Source organism: Dasypus novemcinctus, chromosome 23 (assembly GCF_030445035.2).
Source record: "Dasypus novemcinctus isolate mDasNov1 chromosome 23, mDasNov1.1.hap2, whole genome shotgun sequence".
Classification (NCBI taxonomy): domain Eukaryota; kingdom Metazoa; phylum Chordata; class Mammalia; order Cingulata; family Dasypodidae; genus Dasypus; species Dasypus novemcinctus.
Window position 1 is genome coordinate 26,630,453 of NC_080695.1, and position 20,173 is coordinate 26,650,625.

Consider the following 20,173-nt stretch of genomic DNA (forward strand, 5'->3'; position numbering starts at 1 on the left):
AAAGGCTTTTAAAAATTATGATAAAGTCTAATTTATCCTAATTTATTCCAAAACCAAGGTCATGAAGATTTTCCCGTATGTTATTTTCTTCTAAGAGTTTTATACTTTTAGATCTCATATTTAGATCATTGATCCATTTTGAGATATTTTTTGTATGTGGTGTGAAGTAGGGGTCCAACTTTAGTCTTTCGTGTTGGGCTATCCTGTTGTCACAGCACTATTTGTGGAAAGGCTATTCTTTTCCCATTGAATGGACTTGGTACCCTTGTTAAAAATCAATTGGCCATGGGTGTATGGGTTTATTTCTGGACTTTCAATTCCGTTCCTTTGGTCTATGTTTTAGTTTGCCAAAGGGCTACCAATGCAAATTACCAGAAATGTGTTAGCTTTTATAAAGCATATTTATTTGGGGTAAAAGCTCACAGTTCACAGTTCCAATTGGTGAAAAGTCCAACTTGATATACTATAAGAGGTGCTGCCTCACCAAAATCAACTGCCAACTGCTGAAGCAAGATGGAGGACGATCTCTGCCTGGTCTCTGCCTTCCCTTTCAGGCTTCCTCTGGCTCATCATCTAATATGACGTTGGATTAGGTCTCTCAGGCTCACCTGCTCCACTTTCGTCCCAATTTCAGCTACAATCGGGCACAGAGCTTGTCTCTTTCTAGGCTTCCATGTCAGTCTCGCCTGTTCTGCTCTCTTCCCAAGTTCACCTGTAAGTTATCAGGCATATAGCAGGGCTGAGCTTCTCTTGAGCTTCTCCATGGACCCAGCCTCTTCGGGGCTTCATGCTTAAGCTATCCTCTCTCACACATAGCAGACTGAGAATCAGTTATGCTGGGTTTCTTTTCCTCTGTCCATTTGAGGACAGAGTCAGTTTATATCAGACTCTGCAAGGGGAGCAACTCATCTGAGTCACACCTCACTAATGTAGTGGAATAGAAAGCCTTAAAGCAATTTTATCAAGTAACCTAATCAAAGTCCACTCAGCTGAGTTTAATGTAATCAGAGAGTACCAAACCCAGTGGAATAGTTTACAAACATAGTCTTTCTTTTTTTTTGGATTCATAAAATACTCTGAAAGTGCCACAGTCTGTATGTATATTCTTATGCCAGTACCACACTGACTTGATTACTGCTGCATTGAGGTGAGCTTTCAAATCAGAAAGAGTGAGTCCTCCAGCATAGTTCTTTCTCAAGACTATTTTGGCTACTTGGGGTACCTTGCAATTCTATATTAATTTGAGGATTAGCATTTCCATTTCTGAATAAAGGTTGCTGGAAATTTTACTGGGATTCTATTGAATCTGTAGATTGTTCTGGATAGTATTTTTTTAATATAATTTTTTACTTTTTATTTTTTAAAGATACATAAATTACATAAATGTTACATAAAAAATATAGGGGATTCCCATATGCCCCGCTCCATACCACTCCCACATTTTCCCACAGTAACAGCATCCTTCATTAGTGTGGTACATTTGTTACAATTGATGAACACATTTTGGGCCATTGCCACTAAGTGTGGGTTATAGTTTATATTGTACTTTACAGTCTCTCCTGCACATTTTGGTAAGTTATTACAAGAGTTATAATGACCTGTATCCATCATTGCAATGTCTTTCAGGACAATTCCCAATTCCTGAAAATGTTCCCAAATTACACCTATTTTTCCTTCTCCCTCCCCTCAAAACCTCCAGTGACCACTGCCTCCACATCAATGATTAAACATCTTCCATTGCTAGAGTCACAGTAAGTCTATAGTAGAAAAATAGTAAGTCTACTCTAGTCCATTGGTTATTCCCCAGTCCTGAGGATTCTGGGAGGGTGATGCCCTCTCCACCTCTAATTGAGAGGGGACTTAGATCCCATGGGGCAGATGGATGGAACTATCTTGTTTGCGGTTGCAGGCTCTCTGCTCCTTGAGATGGTCATTGGCCATCATCATCTCCTTGTTACATGTCCTGGATGAGTCCAGTGAACTGGAGAGTAGGTGTTGCCACTCTGTTGATATTCAGGGCCCACCTGAATGGACAACCCAAAGATTTATCAACTCTAGTACTAACTATTGGTTCAAATAGAAAGGGCAGAAACACCTGGGTAGGGAAACCACAACTGAGTCCAACTCTGTCACATTAGGGAACATAAATTCCAAAGTAGGGCCCACTGGCAGGGCACCAAACTCCTGAGCTGACAGCTCTGCCTACAGTGTCTGGATGTCTCCAGAACTGTTATATGATGCAACAATCCCACAGCTCTGAATGTACCCAAAAGAAATGAAAGCAGTGACATGAACAGATACATACACACCAATGTTCATAGTGGCATTATTCACTATTGCCAAAAGTTGGAAACAACCCAAATGTCCATCAACAGATGAATGGATAAGCAAACTCTGGTATATACATAAAATGGGATATTACTCAGCTGTAAGAAGGAATGCAGTATTAATACACTGGATAACATGGACGAATCACGAAGACCTTATGTTGAGGAAAGCAAACTAGTCAATGAAGGACAAAAATTACATTATGGAACTAATATGAACTAAACAGATGGAGCAGACTCACAGAGCTAGAGTCTGGAAGGTAGGTTTATCAGAGACAGAAAGGGAGAACAAGGTTGTGAGTCAATGCCCACATGGGTAAAATCTATGATAAGGTAGAAGGATGTAGTTGTGTGGTGGATGGGCACAAGAGTTATGCAGTGATGCTACTAGGTTAGGGGGTGCTGGTCTGTGAGCAGGGTAGGGAGAGGAGGGTGGGTTGGACTGTCCATGGAACTGGGGATTTAGTGGGTATGTGGTTGAAACCACAATGCTGGAAGTGTTTTTCTGCCAAGTGTGGCAGGGGAGGGTTACTTGTTTAGGGTGTTGCATGTGGAGGGCATATGAGAAAGGGCACACTTAAGGGCAGGCTTCTAGGGAATGTGCAGTATATGAAGTATGAAACACACTTTTCATAGTGTGTTGTATCAGTGGGTGGAGACCTGCATAATAAGCAGGAAAGTGTTGGGCTCCCATCCTGGGGAGTCCTGCTGTGTTCTCAGATAGAGGGCAGGAGTTTCTTGAGAGCTTAAGAAGTGCCTTAAAGGAGAAGACAGGCCAGTATGTCAAGCCCTCAATGTTGTTGCAAGTAACTATGAATCTTAACCTCCAATGAGTTAATCTTGGTGGTTACCTTCAGTCACAAACAGAGGGGAAGGGAAGATAGAATAGATGGAACATGGGGCATTTTAGGGGTGATGGAATTGTACTACGTATTTTTGCAATGATGGATACAGACCAAGTTAAATTTCATCAAACTTTATAAAAGTGTATGGTCCAAAATATAAACCATTATGTAAAGCATTGACTTTAGTTAGTAGCAATGATTCAATACTTGTATATCAATTGTAAAAAATGTGCCATCTAAATGTAAAATGTTATTAATAAGGGAAGGGGAAAAGGCAGAGGGTGTTGGGTATTTGGGAATCTTCTATATTCTAGAGTTGACTTTTCCGTAACCAAAGCTTCTTTGAAGACAAAATATTTTTAAAAATAAGATGCTTGGTGAATAAACATAAGAAAATGTCACTGTTCATACAAGACAATAGCTCTTACAGTGATGAAAGGCATAATGTCAAAAAAATTTTAATTTTTAATTTTTTATATTTTATTATTTTTTGTTATTGCAAAATTTTAAATTTTTAAAAAATATTTTATTAATTATTTTTAAAACTATCATTATTGGGAGGCTGATGTGGCTCAGGTGATTGGGCTTTCACCTATCATAAAAGGGGACCCAGGTTCGATCCCTGGGGACTCCTGGTGAACAAGAAGAGGAAGCATGCCTGCATGGCAAACCAGTGCCCACATGGCAAGCCAGTGCCCACACAAATCAGTCATGCAGCAAGATGATGATGCAACAAAGGAGAGATGAAGGGGAGAGTCAAGGTTGAGGAGCAGCAGAGACCAAGAACTGAGGTGGTGCAATTGACAGGGAACTGCTCTCCACATCGGAGGTCCCCAGGATAAAGTCCTGGTGAATCCTAGAGGAGAAAGAAGAGAAGAAAAGACAAAAGGAGAAATAGATATAGAGGATCACTCAGTAAATGGACACAGAGAGGAAAAATAGCAAGGAGAGGGGAGAGGAAGGGGGCTAAATAAATATTTTTTTTAACTATCATTATTTTATTTTATTATTAATTGTATTTTGTTATATTGTTGGCTTCATTTTTAAAAAAGTTTTGGATCATAGGAGGGTTACAACTGTGGCAGGGGAGGATCATTGGTGCAGGGTGTCAGAAATGGGGGATGTGTGGGAGGAGGATCACCTGGGGTATATACATGTGTTCAAGAGTTTACAGGGCATTGTCATGGTGGGTGGAGATTCAGACGATAATTGAAAAAATATTGAATTCCCATCCTAGCAGCTCTGCCACATTCTCTAATGGGACTGCAAGAATCTCCTGAGTACAAGGGCAATGACTAGTGAAGGATGATGGACTATTGACAGGCCCTTGATATTGATGACTGTACTTATGAACCTTTACTTTTGACATGGAAACAGTCTAGTATTATAGGGTGCCTAAGAGTTACCTCCTGAGAGCCTCCTTGTTGCTCAAATGTGGCCTCTAAGTCAAACTCAGCATATAAATGCATTACTGTTCCCCCAGCATGGGACATGACTCCTGGGGATGAGCCTCCCTGGCACTGAAGGATTACTACCAAGCATAACTGATTTTAGATGCTAATCACATCTACAAAACACCTTTACAGCAGTATCTAGATTAGTGTTTGACCAATCAACTGGGCACAATAGTCTAGTCAAGTTGACACATAAAATTAACCATCATACAAGAACGCCCCAAGTACAGGGACAATTATGTGTGAAGGAGGATGGCCCATTGAAGGACCCTTGATATTGATAACTATGCTTAAGAGCCTTTGTTCTTGAAATTGAAACTTAGCCTGTTGACATAGGGTGCCTAACAGTTACTAACTGGGAGCCTCCTTGTTGCTCATTTGTGGCCTCTCTCTAAGCTGAACTCAACATATAAAAGCCATAACTTCCCCCCAGCACAGGACATGACTCCTAGGGATAAGCCTCCCTGGCACTAATGGATTGCTAGCAATTATCAACAAGAAATGCAATTGGGGAAAAAATACCTTGATCAAAAGGGGGAAAAGCTAAAGACAAATGAGTTTGTATGGCCAAGAGACTTCAAAGTGTGTTGGGAGGCCATCCCAGAGGTAGTGCTTATGCACATCTCAACAGGGTCTCATTGACAGCCAAAGTAGATATTACGCCAAAGAGTGAGGCTCTTCAGGGATATGGAGACATCCAGACACTATAGTCTGGGCAGATAGTTCAGGAATTTGGCCCCCTTGCCAAATTCTGGGTCCTAATCTGGTATTTATGCTCCCCAATATGACAGAGTTAGACTCAACAGTGGTTTCATAATGCATGACTCTCCTGTCCTTCTATTTGAACCTATAATTAGTACTAGAGTTGGTAGGTTACCTCCAAGAGACTTAAATCTCTTCTCTCGGCTGTCCATGTGCCAGCTGAATCTCAACAGAGTTGCAACACCTACTCTCCAGTTCAATGTCCTCACCACGGACAACTAACTGAGAGATGGTGGACAAACAACATATCAAGGAATCAAGAGTGCCTACAACTGCAAACAAGAGAGTCCCATCCATTGAAGGTATGGGATTGAAGACTCCTCAATTAATGGTGGAGTGGGCATCACCATCCCAGAGACCTCAGGATTGGGAAACAAACTATGGACTAAAATAAACTTACTAGTACTCTACTATAGACTTATTGTGATTCTAACAATGGAAGAAATGCCATTGTTGTGGAGGCAGTGCCCATGGATGCTCTGGGGTTAGGGAAAGGGAAAAGCATGTGTAATAGGCAGGGCATTTTCTAGCCCTGGAATCTTCCAGATTGACCTTACAACAGATACAGGTCATTATATATCCAGCCTTAACCTACAGAGTCAAAAGGGAGAAAGTGTAAACTACAATGTAAAATACAATCCATGCTTAGTGGCAATGCTCCAAACTGTGTTTATCAATTGCAATGAATGTACCACACTGATGAGGAATATTGCTAATGTGGGAAAATGTGGGAGGTGTGGGGAACAGGATACATGGAAATGCCCTATATATTCTCTATAACATTTGTGTAATTGATGTATCTTTTTTTGTTTGGTTTTTAAAGATTTATTTATTTATTTCTCCCATCTCACCCCACCGTCATTGTTTTGTACTCACTGTCTGCTCTCTGTGTCCATTTACTGTGTGTTCTTCTGTGTCTGCTTGTCTTCTCTTTAGGCAGCACCAGGAACTGATCCTGAGACCTTCCAGAGTAGGAGAGAGGTGCTCAATCTCTTATGCCACCTCAGCTCCCTCGTCTGCTGTGTCTTTTATTGTCTTTCCTCAGTGTCTTATTTTCATTGGCATCATCTAGCTGTGCCAGCTCTTCATGCAGGCCAGCATTCCTGCATGGGTCAACACTCCTATATGGGCCAGCACTCTGCATGGGCCAGCACTCCTCTCTGGCCAGCTCACCATACAGGCCAGCTTGCTTTCACCAGGAGGCCTTGAGAATCAATCCCTGGATCTCCTATATGGTAGACAGGAGCCCAATAGCTTGAGCCACATCTGCTCCCCTGAAGTATCTTTTAAAAAATAAAAAATAAAAATGTGGAAAAAAAAGTATTAAACCTAGAAGTGAAACCTTAAAAAAAATTAACCATCTCAATTGCTTAATTGGGAAAAAAATTTTGGAACAAAGGAGAATTTGAAAGATGGAACTATGATTACAGAAAACTAAAAATAATGAAGTGGCCATATGAACATCAATTATCTTTGACGAATATTATGATTTAATCCATGGAGAAAGAAGGCAAATTCTTTGAAATAAGAAGACCTTTTGTAATTAAAATAAGAAAACACTAACCTGGCTTCCTTGTTTATTTGATCACCATATCCCATTGTTTTCACAATAGTCAATTTCAATTGAACGTTGCTTTCCAGTAGTTCATATGTCTGAATTTTAAGTCCAACATTTGAATAAAAATGTGAGGATTTGTTGTCTTTAAAATTAGTATTAAACAACGTGTCAATCAGTGTTGATTTTCCAATTCCAGTTTCCCCTATAATAAACATAGATATGTCATCATAGGAGCATGTTATGGCTGAGAAGAAATAATAATTCTAACTGCTGGAGTGGTTTAAAGAGTCCAAATACTTCAAAGGCAGGGATGTACTTGAAAGTATACAACATACTAGTACTGACTCCTCAGTCATTACCATGACAGAAAGAAAATACATACTAACCTATGTCAGAATTTTGCAGACTACTGAAATGTTTAAAGAAAGATGAAGAAGTTTAAATAATACAGCGGAAAAGGTCAAAACAAATACAAACATGCAGCTATGGTCTCAAATTGACAGTGCCAATATCAAGCTGATTTAGACAAGTTGGAAGAGCATTGGGAACATGAAGTCATAATTCAAATGTGGAGTTTGGCACTTACCCACACAGAGAATATTAAAAGAGAATCCTCTTTGAAGAGATCTGTTCACCAACTGATGTGGCAAACATTCAAAGCCAAAATGACCTAGCATATTTAAGCAACGGGTATTTTCTTCTTTTTGCTAAAGAAAAGACAAAAAATGTTTTTAACTAAAATAGGAAATTAAGGCATTTGAAGGGAAAATGATTATTATTTATCAAATGGATTAGAATTTGATTACCATTTGATTATCATACCTTGGACAAGGGCAAATAAGCAAGTAAAATTATGAAAACATTTCTTATCACTTTCACATAATGTAAGTTAAATAAAACACATAGATTTCGCTATTATTTTCTATAAATAAAGTGAATCTCTCCCTGATCACACTTAAAGTGATTGTGTTTCTAAATAAGTGGGAATTAAGAAAACACCACAGGAAATCTTCAGTGTATTACTCTAAAATAATAAATAATATTTCCATAGGAAAAATATTAAAAAATAACATTCTTTCATTCTGTTTTAGTGTGTTAATATATTGAGGAAACACAGCATACATTAATATGTGTGAGGAAACTAAAGTCAATTTCAGGAACATAACCAAATAAAAACTTTGATTTCAAATGTGTCATATGTCCTCTAAGAACTTGAGTTAAGTCAAATTGTTAAAAGAATCTGCTGTGATCTTAGAAAACTAGAAATCAGTCAGTATTTTAAATTTACCAAAATTGAAAAGTTGGGAAAAATAATTTAATGGATGCTTAGCAACCTATATTAATTTCAGCCCTAGAAATAGCTCCCAAGCAATGAAAGAGCTCCACAAAATCTTCATGCGGAACAAAACAAAACAAAACAAAAAACATTCATTGCAGCTCTCTATTTAACATCCAAATGTATGACTCTCTGAAATTGGAGAACATCCAAAGAAATTATATCATTCACACACTGGAGCATTATTGAGACATGAAAGATAATTATGGAAAATACTTCAATAAATTGGGTAATATTTACATTAAAATAGTAAGTAAAGAATGCAAGATACAAAGTTTCATATACATTCCTAGCTTTATAGCAAAATCAGAGTAACTTAGAACATTCTTTCTCTTCTGACAATAACAATTAGAAACAACTGAAGGAACTAGAAGGTAAAGAAGAGCAGGAAGAATCAAGAAAGAATCAGACTTTTAATTGAAGGAATCACACTGGGTAAAATCTGCATTTTTCCAGCCACCAATCTTTAGTAAACAAAGTGTTAGGGGAATTGAGCACAAGCAGAAAGTGACAATCTTAAGCTGAGGTATCTGAGGTCAGAGTTTGAGACTGCCAGAACACCATGATATTGTAATTGAGGGTTAAGAATTAACAAAATATCGATGTCTTTATATGATAAAATAGCAAAAGGTTAATACCTGAAATTACTGAAGCTGGCTAGAGTGGTCCTACCCCTCTAGTCTGCTCACTCTAGACTTAACCTCATCCTTGTGTGTGCTTACTATTGCGATGGTAACCACCCTACCAGTCTCTGTTTAATATCCATGTGGAAAACCTTGGGACTGTCCTCCATGCTTTACTTTCCTATCTCAGAATGCTGATCTCTGAAAATGGTTGTAACTTTGTAATTTCCCCTGGTTTGGGGTCCACTCCCAGCTTGTTCAACCCTTTAATGTTCACTAATGAAGGAACCTGTGTCCAGCTCCACCCCAATTACTCATTAGTATCCTGATATTATAAAATATTAGAATTTCTGCATATCAGGGAGACAGTTTTGGGGGAATGAGATCTAAATCTGAAAACAACATTAGGATACTTGTTGATTCCAGAATTCTGCATGTGCAGTGGTGACAACAAAGAATTCAGTGACAAGTTAGAGAACAGTTGGCATTCTTGAAAGTGCTGAGCAGATATTGTCTGGTCCTAGGGAAGCAGCATTTGAAGTTCAAGTATCTCCCAAGTTAGATGACTTTTGGAAACACCTTGAATTTTCTATTTAAGCTCTTAAAAGGTCGTGCTTTAGGATAAAGGATCATATTCCAAGTCAAACATGTTATTTACAAGGGAGCCTCAATAAGATTATTTATGGATTTCTAACCAGAAACCCTGGAGGCAGCAAGGTGGTAGGACAAAGTATTTTAAGTGCTGAAAGAAAACAATTGCCAACCAAGAATTTTTTTAGGAGGTACCAAGGATTGAACCTGGGACCTCACACATCTACAAAAAACTATTAGAGCTAACAATGTGTTCAGCAAATTGACAGGATACAAGATCAGCATGCAAAAATCAGCACTGTTTCTATCCACTAGTAATGAGTAAGCTGAGGAGAAAATCAGGAAAAAAATTCCTTTACAATAGAAAAAAGAAAAGACTCAAATATCTAGGAATTAATTTAACGAGGAAGGGAAGGATCTGTGTTCAGAAAACTACAAAACACTGTGAAAAGAAATCAAAGAAGTCCTAAACATATGGAAGGACATTCCGTGTTCATGAATTGGAAGACATACCATAGTGAAGATGTCAATTGTACCTCAGCTGATTCATAGATTCAATGCACTACCAACCAAAATTCCAACAGCCTACTTTACAGAAATAGAAAAGGCAATTACCAAATTTATTTGGAGGGGAAAGGGGAATAGCTAAAAACCTCCTAAAAAAGAAGAGCAAATTCAGAAGACTCATGCTTCCTGACCTTGAAGTGTATTATAAAGCTACAGTGGTCAAACAGCATGGTATTCACATAAAGATATACACTTCAATCAATGGAATTGAATTGAGAGTTCAGAAATAGGCCCACTCCTCTATGACCAAATGGTTTTTTTTTGAGGCACCAGGAACCAAACCTGGGACCTCACATGTGGGAGGCAGGCACTCAACTTCTTGAGCCACATCTATTCCTGATCAACTGATTTGTGATAAGTCTACCAAATCCACTTTTCTGGGACAAAGGCTTCTTTTCAACAAATGGTGCAAGGAGAACTGGATACCCATAACCAAAAGAGGATGAACAACTGTATGCCTAAAAACTTGAAAATGTAGATGAGATGGACAAATTCCTAGAAACAATGAACCACCTACACTGACCCTAGGTGAAATAGAAGACCTCAACAAATGAATCACAAATGAAGAGATTTAAACTGTCATCAAAATTCTCCCAAAGATGAAAAGCACAGATGAGATGACTCACAGGTAAATTCTACCAATCAATCGAAGATGACCTAATACCAATCTCCCTCAAGCTCTTCCAAAATTGAACAGGAAAGAATGCTACCAAATCATTCTATGACACCAACATCTCCTAATACCAAAACCAGATAAAGATACTATGAAAAAAGAAAATTACAGACCAATATCTATAAAGAATATAGATGCAAAAATCCTCAACAAAATATTTGCAAACAGAATCCAAAAGCACATTAAAATAATTATACACCATGATCAAGTGGGTTTTATCCCAGGTATGCAAGTGTGGTTCAACACAAGAAAATCAATTAGTGTAATAAAACACATTGATAAATTAAAGAAGAAAAGTCACACGGTTCTCTCAATTGATGCAGAACAGGCATTTGACAAAACACAGCATCCTTTCTTGATAAAAACACTCCAAAAGATAGAAATAGAAAGAAGCTTTCTCAATATGGTCAACTGCATATATGAAAAACCTATAGCTAGCATTTATTCAATGGTGAAAGGCTGAAAGCTTTCCCGCTGAGATCAGAAACAAGACAGGGATGCCCACTGTCACCATGATTATTCAATATTGTGCTGGAAGCTCTAGCTAGAGCCATTAAGCTAGACAAAGAAATAAAATGTACCAAAATAGGAAAGGAAGAAGTAAAATTTTCACTGTGTGTTGATAACTTGGCCCTATATCTAGAAAATCCTGAAAAATCCACAAAAAAGCTACTAAAATTAATAGATGAGTTCAGCAAACTGATGGGATACAAGATTAATACACAAAAATCAATAGCGTTTTCTGAGGAGGAAATTAGAAAAAAAATCCATTTATTACAGTTACTAAAACAATAAAATATTTAGGAGTAAACTTAACCAAGGACATAAAGGAACTGTATTCAGAAAACTACAAAACGTTGCTAAAAGAAACCAAAGAAGATTTAAATATATGAAAGGACATTCCCTGTTCATGGACTGGAAGACTAAATATTATAAAAATGTTAATTATAACCAAACTGGCTTACAGATTCAATGTAGCCCCAATTAAAATCCCAACAACCTTTTTGGCAGAAATTGAAAAACCAATAATCAAGTTTATTTGGAAGGGTAAGGGGCTATGAATAGCCAAAAATATCTCAAAAAAGAAGAATGAAGTTGGAGGACTTGCACTTCCTGACTTTAAAGCATTCTTATTACTTAGGTACAGTGGCAAAAGCAGCATGGTACTGGCATAAGGACAGACAGATTAACCAACGGAACCAAATCGAGAACTCAGAAACTGACCTTCACTTCTACAGTCAAGTGATTTTTGACAAGGCTGTTAAGCCCACCCAACTGAGCCAGAACAAAAGAGTCTATCCAACAAATGGTGCTGAGAGAACTGGATATACATATCCAAAAGAAAGAAAGTAGACCCCTATCTCATACTTTATACAAAAATTAACACAAAATGGATAAAGAACCTAAATATAAAAACAACAACCATAGGGATGGAGTCATAGCTCAACCGATAGAGCATCTTTCTACCACATGGAGGGTCCAGGGTTTGATCCCCAGGGTTCCTGACCCTTGTGGTAAGCTGTCCAATGTGCAGGGAGTACCACGTCATGCAGGGGTTCCCCTGCATAGGAGTGCACCATGTGCAAGGAATGCACCCCATGGGAAAAAAAAAACACAGGTTGCCCAGGAGTGGCATCACAGACGTGGAGAACTTATGCAGCAAAATGACACAACAAAAAAGAGACACAGTTTGCCAGTGCCATTGGATAACGCAAGCAGATGCAAAAAAATACACAGCAAATAGACACAGAGAGCAGACAATGGTGGAGGAAGGAAGGGGAGAGAAATAAATAAAATAAATCTTAAAAAACACACACACACACATAAAACTCCTAGAAGAAAATGTAGGAAAACATCTTCAAGATCTTGTGGTAGGCAGTACTTTCTTAAACCTTACATCTGAAGCGCAAGCAAGAAAAGAAAAAATGGATAAATAGGAGCGCCTCAAAATTCAAGACTTTTGCACCTCAAAGGACTTTGTCAATAGGATGAAAAGGCAGTCGACTCAATAGAAGAAAATATTTAGCAATTGCATATCTGATAAGCCTTTTTTTAAAGATTTATTTCTTATTTATTTCTCTCCCCATCCCACCCTCCCACCCCCATTGTCTGCTCTATTGTGTCAATTTGCTGTGTGTTATTCTGTGTCTGCTTGCATTTTCATCAGGTACAGGCAGCACCAGGAATCTTTATCTCTTTTTTTGTTGCATCATTTTGCTGCTTCAGCTCTCCATGTGTGCGGCACCACTCTTGGACAGGCTGAGCGTTTCACATAGGGGCAACTCGCCTTGCAGGGCACACTCCTTGAGCTTGGGGAATCCCTACATGGGGAATATCCCTGCGTGGCATGGCACTCCTTGCGTGCAGCAGCACTGCACATAGGTCAGCTCACCACATAGGCCAGGAGACCCTGGGTTTGAACCCTGGACCTCCTATATGGTAAACAGATGCTCTATTAGTTGAGCCACATCTGCTTCCCTCTGACAAGGTTTTTGGTTTGTTTGTTTGTTTTCAAAGCTTTATTTTATTTATTTCTCTCCCCTTCCCCACTGTTGTCTGCTCTCTGTGTCCATTTGCTGTGTGTTCTTCTGTGTCTGCTTGCATTATCCTGGGGCACTGGGAAACTGCATCTCTTTTCTGTTGCATCATCTTGTTGCATCAGCTCTCCATGTGTGTGGTGCCCCTTCTGGGCAGACTGTGCTTTTTTCATGCAGGGTGGCTCTCCTTATGGGCACACTCCTTGCAAGTGGGGCTCCTCTACTCGGGGGTGCCCCTGTGTGGCACAGCACTCCTTGTGTGTGGCAGCACTGTGCATGGGCCAGCTCAACACATGGGTTAGGAGGCCCTGGGGATCGAACCCTGGTCCCTCCATATGGTAGATGAATACTCTATCAGTTGAGCCACATCCGCTTCCCCTGATACATAAGGAGATCATACAACTCAACAATAAAAAGACAAACTATCTGATTAAAAAATGGGCAAAAGGTTTGAAAAGACAAGTGTCCAAAGTAGAAATACAAATGGTGAAGAAACGCATTGAAAAAATGATCATCACTGGCTATTAGGGAAATGCAAATCAAAGCTATAATCAGATATTTCGCACCTACTAGAATGGCCACTATTAACAAAACAGAAAGCTATTAGTGTTGGAGAGAATGTGGATAGGAACACTTAATCACTGTTGGTGGGAATATAGAATGGAACAGGCACTATGGAAATCTGTTTGGCAGTTCCTATTGAAGTTAGATATAGATCTGCCACATGACCCGGCAATAACGTTACTAGGTATTTACCCAGAAGAACTGAGAGCAGTGACATGAAAAGACATCTGCACACAAATGTTTATAACAGTGTCATTCATGATAGCCAAAAGTTGGAAACAACCCAGGTGTCCATCAACTGGAAAATGGATAAAAAAATTGTGGTATATACACACAATGGACTATTATTCAGCTGTAAGAAGGAATGAAGTTGTGAACCATGTGACAACATGGATGAAACTGGGAGACAGTATTTTGACTGAAGCAAACCAGTCACAAAAGGACAAATATTGTATGATTTTGCTATTATGAACTAAATATAATGAGCAAACTTATAGAGTTAATAGCTAGAATATAAGTCACCCAGGGACTAGAATATGGTTAGAGAATGGAAAACTGAGGTTTAATCTATGCAGAATTGGTAAAAAGTTGTAAATGTTTAGAATTGAGAAGAAATGGTGAAAGCACATCACAGGATTTGTAATTGTTAGTGCCAATATCTGATAGTGCTTTGCTTTTAGTTGTTTTTTCTCTTTTTTTGAGTAACGAAAATGCTCTAATATTGATTGACGTGATGAATGCACAATTCTGATGATTATACCAAATGCCATTGATGTACACTTTAAATAAATTTTTTGGTTTATGAACAAGAAACAAAAATAATTGGGTGGGTTAGGGAGAAATACACCAAATATCAGATATGGACTATAATTAGTACTAATACTTTGATGACCTCTTTTATAATTTGTTACAAATGTTTCACAACAGTACAAGGTATGGCGGTGGGGTGATGTATGGGAACCCTATAAAATGCTATGCATGATGGTGGACTTGGCCCAGTGGTTGGGGCATCCGTCTGCCACATGGGAGGTCCGCGGTTCAAACCCGGGGCCTCCTTGACCCGTGTGGAGCTGGCTCGTGCGCGGTGCTGATGCGCGAAGGGAGTGCCCTGCGGTGCCACGCAGGGGTGTCCCCCACGTAGGGGAGCCCCAAGTGCAGGGAGTGCGCCCTGTGGGGAGAGCTGCCCAGCGTGAAGGAGGGTGCAGCCTGCCCAGGAATGGTGTCATGCACACGGAGAGCTGACACAGCAGGCTGATGCAACCAGAAGAAACACAGATTCCCGTGCAGCTGACCGCAACGGAAGCGGACACAGAAGACCCAGCAAATGGACACAGAGGACAGACAACCGGGGTGGGGTGAGGGGGGAGGAGAGAGAAATAAATGAATAAATAAATCTTTAAAAAATAAAATAAAATGCTATGCATGTTTGTTCTCTTAGATCACAACTTGTACTATATACTTATTGTTTATGTATATTCCTATATGAATGATATACTTTTATAAAAATTTTTAATGGAAAAAATAATTGATAGGACCTCCAGACAGAAAGCCAGTGAGGAAATAGGATACTTGAATGATACTCTAAACCAATTAGATCTAAAAGACATATATGAAAGTCTTCAATGAACAGCACATTCTACACTAGTGCACGTGATTCATTCCCTAGGATAGACCATTTGTTAGATTACAAAACAAGTGTCAGTAAACTAAAAAATATTAAAAGCATACAATGCAGGCTGTTGTGGCTCAGTGGTTGAACACTAGCTTTCCATATATAATGTCCTGGCTTCAACTCAGGCCTTGGTCCCTAAAAAATTAATTAATTATTAAATTAAATAAAATCATACAATGTATCTTCTCTGACCACAATGGAATGAAGCTAGAAATCAATAACAGGGAAAGTTGAAAAATTCAACAAATATGTGGAAATTCAACAATGAACTCAAACAACTAATGGGTCAAAGAAGAAATCAAAACAGAAATTAGGAAATAACTTCAGACAAATGAAAATGAAAATATATCAAAATTTATGGGGTGCAGTAAACACAGTGCTGAGAGGGGAATTCATAGCTCTAAATGCCTACATTAAACAAGAAAGAAGATCTCAAATCAGAGACCTTATCTCACAACTGGAGGATCTAGAAAGAGAAGTGCAAACAATACGAAAGCAAGCAGAAGGAAGGAAATAATAATATTAGAGTGGAGATAAATGAAAGGGTGTAGGAGAACCAGCAAGATGGCAGCAGAGTCAGGAGCTCCTAGAGTCAGCTCCTGCTACAGGGCAGTTAGCAAACACCCAGAGCTCTCTGGAGCTAGCTGAAGCACCTGTTTGGGGGCTCCAGGAGAACAGAAGAGCATCCTGCAATGTCCTTGGGGTAGTAGAAGGAGGAGATGCCCTTCTATAGAGAAGACTCATAAGTAGAGGCTCCAGGCCACGAAAGCCAGTGCCCATCCTCCACTGGAGGCACAAGCTGCCTCGGAGCTGTTCCGCGCCTGGAATTGAAAGCTCCACTTCCCCAAAAGGGAGAGGAAGAGATGGTTGGGCACCAATTTCAACTATGATGAGGAAATTCAGTGGGCTGCAGTATGATTCTGAGAACAGTAAGGTTTGAGCCTGTCCAGGTCAGAAAGAGGCTGGGAACTGCCATCTTAACTCTTCGCCTGGCACAAGGGGAAGCAGGGCAGACTGAAAATCCTAGTGCTGGTGGGAACCGGCTTCTTCTCATCCAGATCATATTGCAGGTCTAGCCTAGGCCCTGTGCCACTTCTGGCAGGGAAGAAGCTATGGGGCCAGTGCCAGCCTCTTTGGGAAATTACCAGCCAAGCCGCGGAGGCCAGTGATTATGCAACTCCGGCAGCACAAGCTGCCCCAGGAGCTGCTCAGTGACGAGAATTGGAAGCTCCATTTCCCAGAAACAGGGGACGAGGAGACGGTTGGCTGCCAATTATGGCTACTGATTGGGAGACTTGGCTGGCTAAGAGATAACCTTGGGAACAGCTGGGGTGAGAACTACCCCAAGTCAGAAAGAGGCCAGTAGCCACCATTCTGACTCTGCCCCCAGCCTGAGGTAAAGCCGGGCTGACTGAAACTCAGTGTCGGTGGGAACCATATTCTTTCACGCAGATCAGCCTGCAGTCTGCCTAGGCGGCAGCCCTGACTCTGGTGAGGAGGAGGCTGAGGAGCTCTGCACCAGCCTATACAGGTAACTGGAGGGAACTTTGGCTGATATAGACTGAAAATCAGAAGTCTACCAGGCAACTGCAGTCATCTTGGACTCTCACAGCATAGATTGCTGCCCATACCTGCAGCTCCATCTCTGCCCCAGGCAGGGGAGAAAGGGATGTGAAGCTTCATCAGTCTCTCTGCACAACTACAGTCTAGGCCTGCATGTGGATCATTCCACATAGCTCTGACTCTGACCCTACCCCAGGCAAAGGAGACAGATGGAAGAAGCATCATTGATCCCTGGTGCAATAAGAGCAGCTTGAACCTCCATAGCTTACACCACTACTTACATGCTTGGCTCCTACTGCATAACCAGCAAGGGAGAAATGATAGGATACCCTAAAGTAAGAGAAAAACTGCACCCAGAAAAAATAATCTAGTAAGCTAGATGGGAAGACACCAACAAAAAAATTACAGTCCACACCAAGAAACAAGAAGCTATGGCCCAGTTAAAGGAACAAGATAAGCCTCCAGATGACATAAAGGAGTTCAGACCACTAATTATGGATGTTCAAACAAATCTCCTTAATAAAGTCAATGAGATGGCTAAAGAGATTAAGGATATTAAGAAGACATTGGATGAGCACAAAGAAGAATTTGAAAGCACACACAAAAAATAGCAGGTCTTATGGGAATGAAAGGTGCAATCAATGAAATAAAAAAAAAATTGGAATCATATAATAGCAGATTTGAGGAGGCAGAAGAAAGGATTGGTGAGCTTGAAGAAATGGCCTCTGAAAGTGAACATTCAAAAGAGCAGATGAAGAAAAGAATGGAAAAAATTGAACAAAGTCTTAGGAAAATGACTGACAACAAAAAGCATGCAAACATGCAGGTCATGGGTGTCCCAGAAGGAAAAGAGAAGGGAAAAGGGGAAGAAGGACTATTTAAAGAAATAATGATAGAAAATTTCCCAACCTGTTGAAGGACATAGATATCCCTGTCCAAGAAGCACAACATACTCCCACCTGAAAAAATCCAAATAGACCAACTCCAAGACACATACTCATCAGAATACCAAAGGTCAAAGACAAAGAGAGAATTCTGAGAGCAGTAAGAGAAAAGCAATGCATAACATATAAAGGATATTCAATAAGATTAAGTGTCGATTTTTCACCAGGAACCATGAAGGCAAGAAGACAGTGGTCTGATATAGTTAAGATACTACAAAAGAAAAACTCCCAGCTGAGAATCTTATATCCAGCAAGACTGTCTTTCAAAAATGAGGGTGAAATTAGAATATTCACAGATAAACAGAAACTGAGAGAATTTCTAAGCAAGAAGCCAGAATTTCAGGAAATACTAAAGGGTATGCTAGAGCCTGAAAAGAAAAGACAGGAGAGAGGGGCGTGGAAGAGAGTCTAGAAATGAAGATTATATCAATAAAAGTAACTAAACGTGTCAAAGGAGTGTTGAAAATAAAATAGGACAGATAAAACTCAAATAGTCAGGAATAAACTTAACCAATGATGTAAAGCACTTGAATTCAGAAAACTGAAACTCAATGTTAAAACAAATAAAAAAAGCCCTAAATAACTGGAAGAACATTCCATGCTCATGGATTGGAAGACTAAATATCATTAAGATGTCTATTCTCCTCAAATTGATATACAGATTAAAAGCAATCCTGATAAAAATTCCCCCAGCATTAAAGAAAAAATTGAAAACATGATCATTAAATTTATTTGGAAGGGTAAGGAGTCCTGAATAGCCAGAAACATCATAAAAAGGAAAAATGAACCCTCATCTCCAGACTTTAAATCATAGTACCTACCTATAGTGGTAAAAACAGCATGATACAGGCCTAAAGACAGACACAACAGACCAATGGAACCAAGATTATGGTTCGGAAACAGACCCTCACAGGTATGGTCAAGTGATTTTTGACTAGCCTGTCAAACTCACACAACTCGGGCAGGACAATCCATTCAACAAATAGTGCTGGAAGAATTGGGCATCCACAGCTGAAAGAAGGAAAGAGGACCCCTATCTCACACCTTATCCAAAACTTAACTCAAAATGGATCAAAAAACTAAAAATAAAAGCAAGAACCATGAAACTTCTAGAAGAAATTATTGGAAAATATCTTCAAGACCTGGTGGTAGGTGGTGGATTCTTAAAGGAGATAAGAGAAGGACTGAGTGGACTACTGATGTTTAATGTATGTAGAAGTTTGAATTAGCTTTACTGTAAAAGTGTGGAAATTAGTATAGAGTGGATGGTAACACACAGTAGGTAACAGCTAATTTATAAATGGGGATCTGACTGAAAATGGTAGTCTAGTTATGTAAATGCCAATTGACAGAATGCTTGAGAATAATCTAGGAACTGGATAGCACAGTAAACCAAGAGGTGGGTAAGAATTGTGGTTGATGGTGCAGATGCAAGAATGTCCTTTGTGAGCTAGAACAAAAGTATATCACTACTGCAGCATGATAAAGGGTATATATGAAAACTCACAGCTAACATCATACTCAATGGTAAAAAAATGTAAAGGTTTTCTCTAAAATCAGGAACAAGACAAAAATAGTTACCACTGTTAGCTAACATTGAACTGAAACTTCCAGGCAGAGCAATTAGGCAAGAAAAAAATGCAAAGATATCCAAGTTGGAATGGAAGAGGTAAAATTCTTCCTATTTCTAGGTGACATGGTCCTATTATTGAAAATCTTGAAAAATCTACAACAAAGAGACAACAGCTAATAAACAAACTCAGTAAAGTGGTGGGCTACAAAATTAACACACAAAAATCAGTATTGTTTCTATAATTAATAATTAAAGAATTCAGTAGTTAACAATCTGAAGAAGAAATCAAGAGAAAACTTCCATTTACAATAGCAATTATAAAAATCAAATATCTAGCAATTACTTTAACCAAGGATGTAAAGGATTTATACATGGAATACAATAAAACATTGCTGAAAGAACTCAAAGAAAATCTAAATAAATAGAAGGGGGTTCCATGGTCATGGATTAGAAGACTAAATATCGTTAAGATGTTAATTCTGCCCAAAGTGATTTGCAGGTTTAATGCAAAGGCAATAACAATTCCAACAGCCTTCTTTGTCTAAATGGAAATGCCTATCATGAAATTTATAAGGAAGGACGAG

General features: G+C 39.2%; 1 protein-coding gene across 1 annotated transcript in view; it reads right to left on the bottom strand.

Annotated features, from left to right (window-relative positions):
* LOC101414646 (septin-14) overlaps positions 1-20,173 on the bottom strand; it is a 57,065-nt gene that overhangs the window by 25,016 nt on the left and 11,876 nt on the right. The window contains exons 2-3 of the mRNA XM_071211465.1: positions 7,533-7,653; positions 6,953-7,148 (exon numbers count right to left, since the gene is read on the bottom strand). Coding sequence (XP_071067566.1) covers positions 6,953-7,148; positions 7,533-7,653 — 317 coding nt within the window. The remainder of the gene's footprint in view (positions 1-6,952; positions 7,149-7,532; positions 7,654-20,173) is intronic.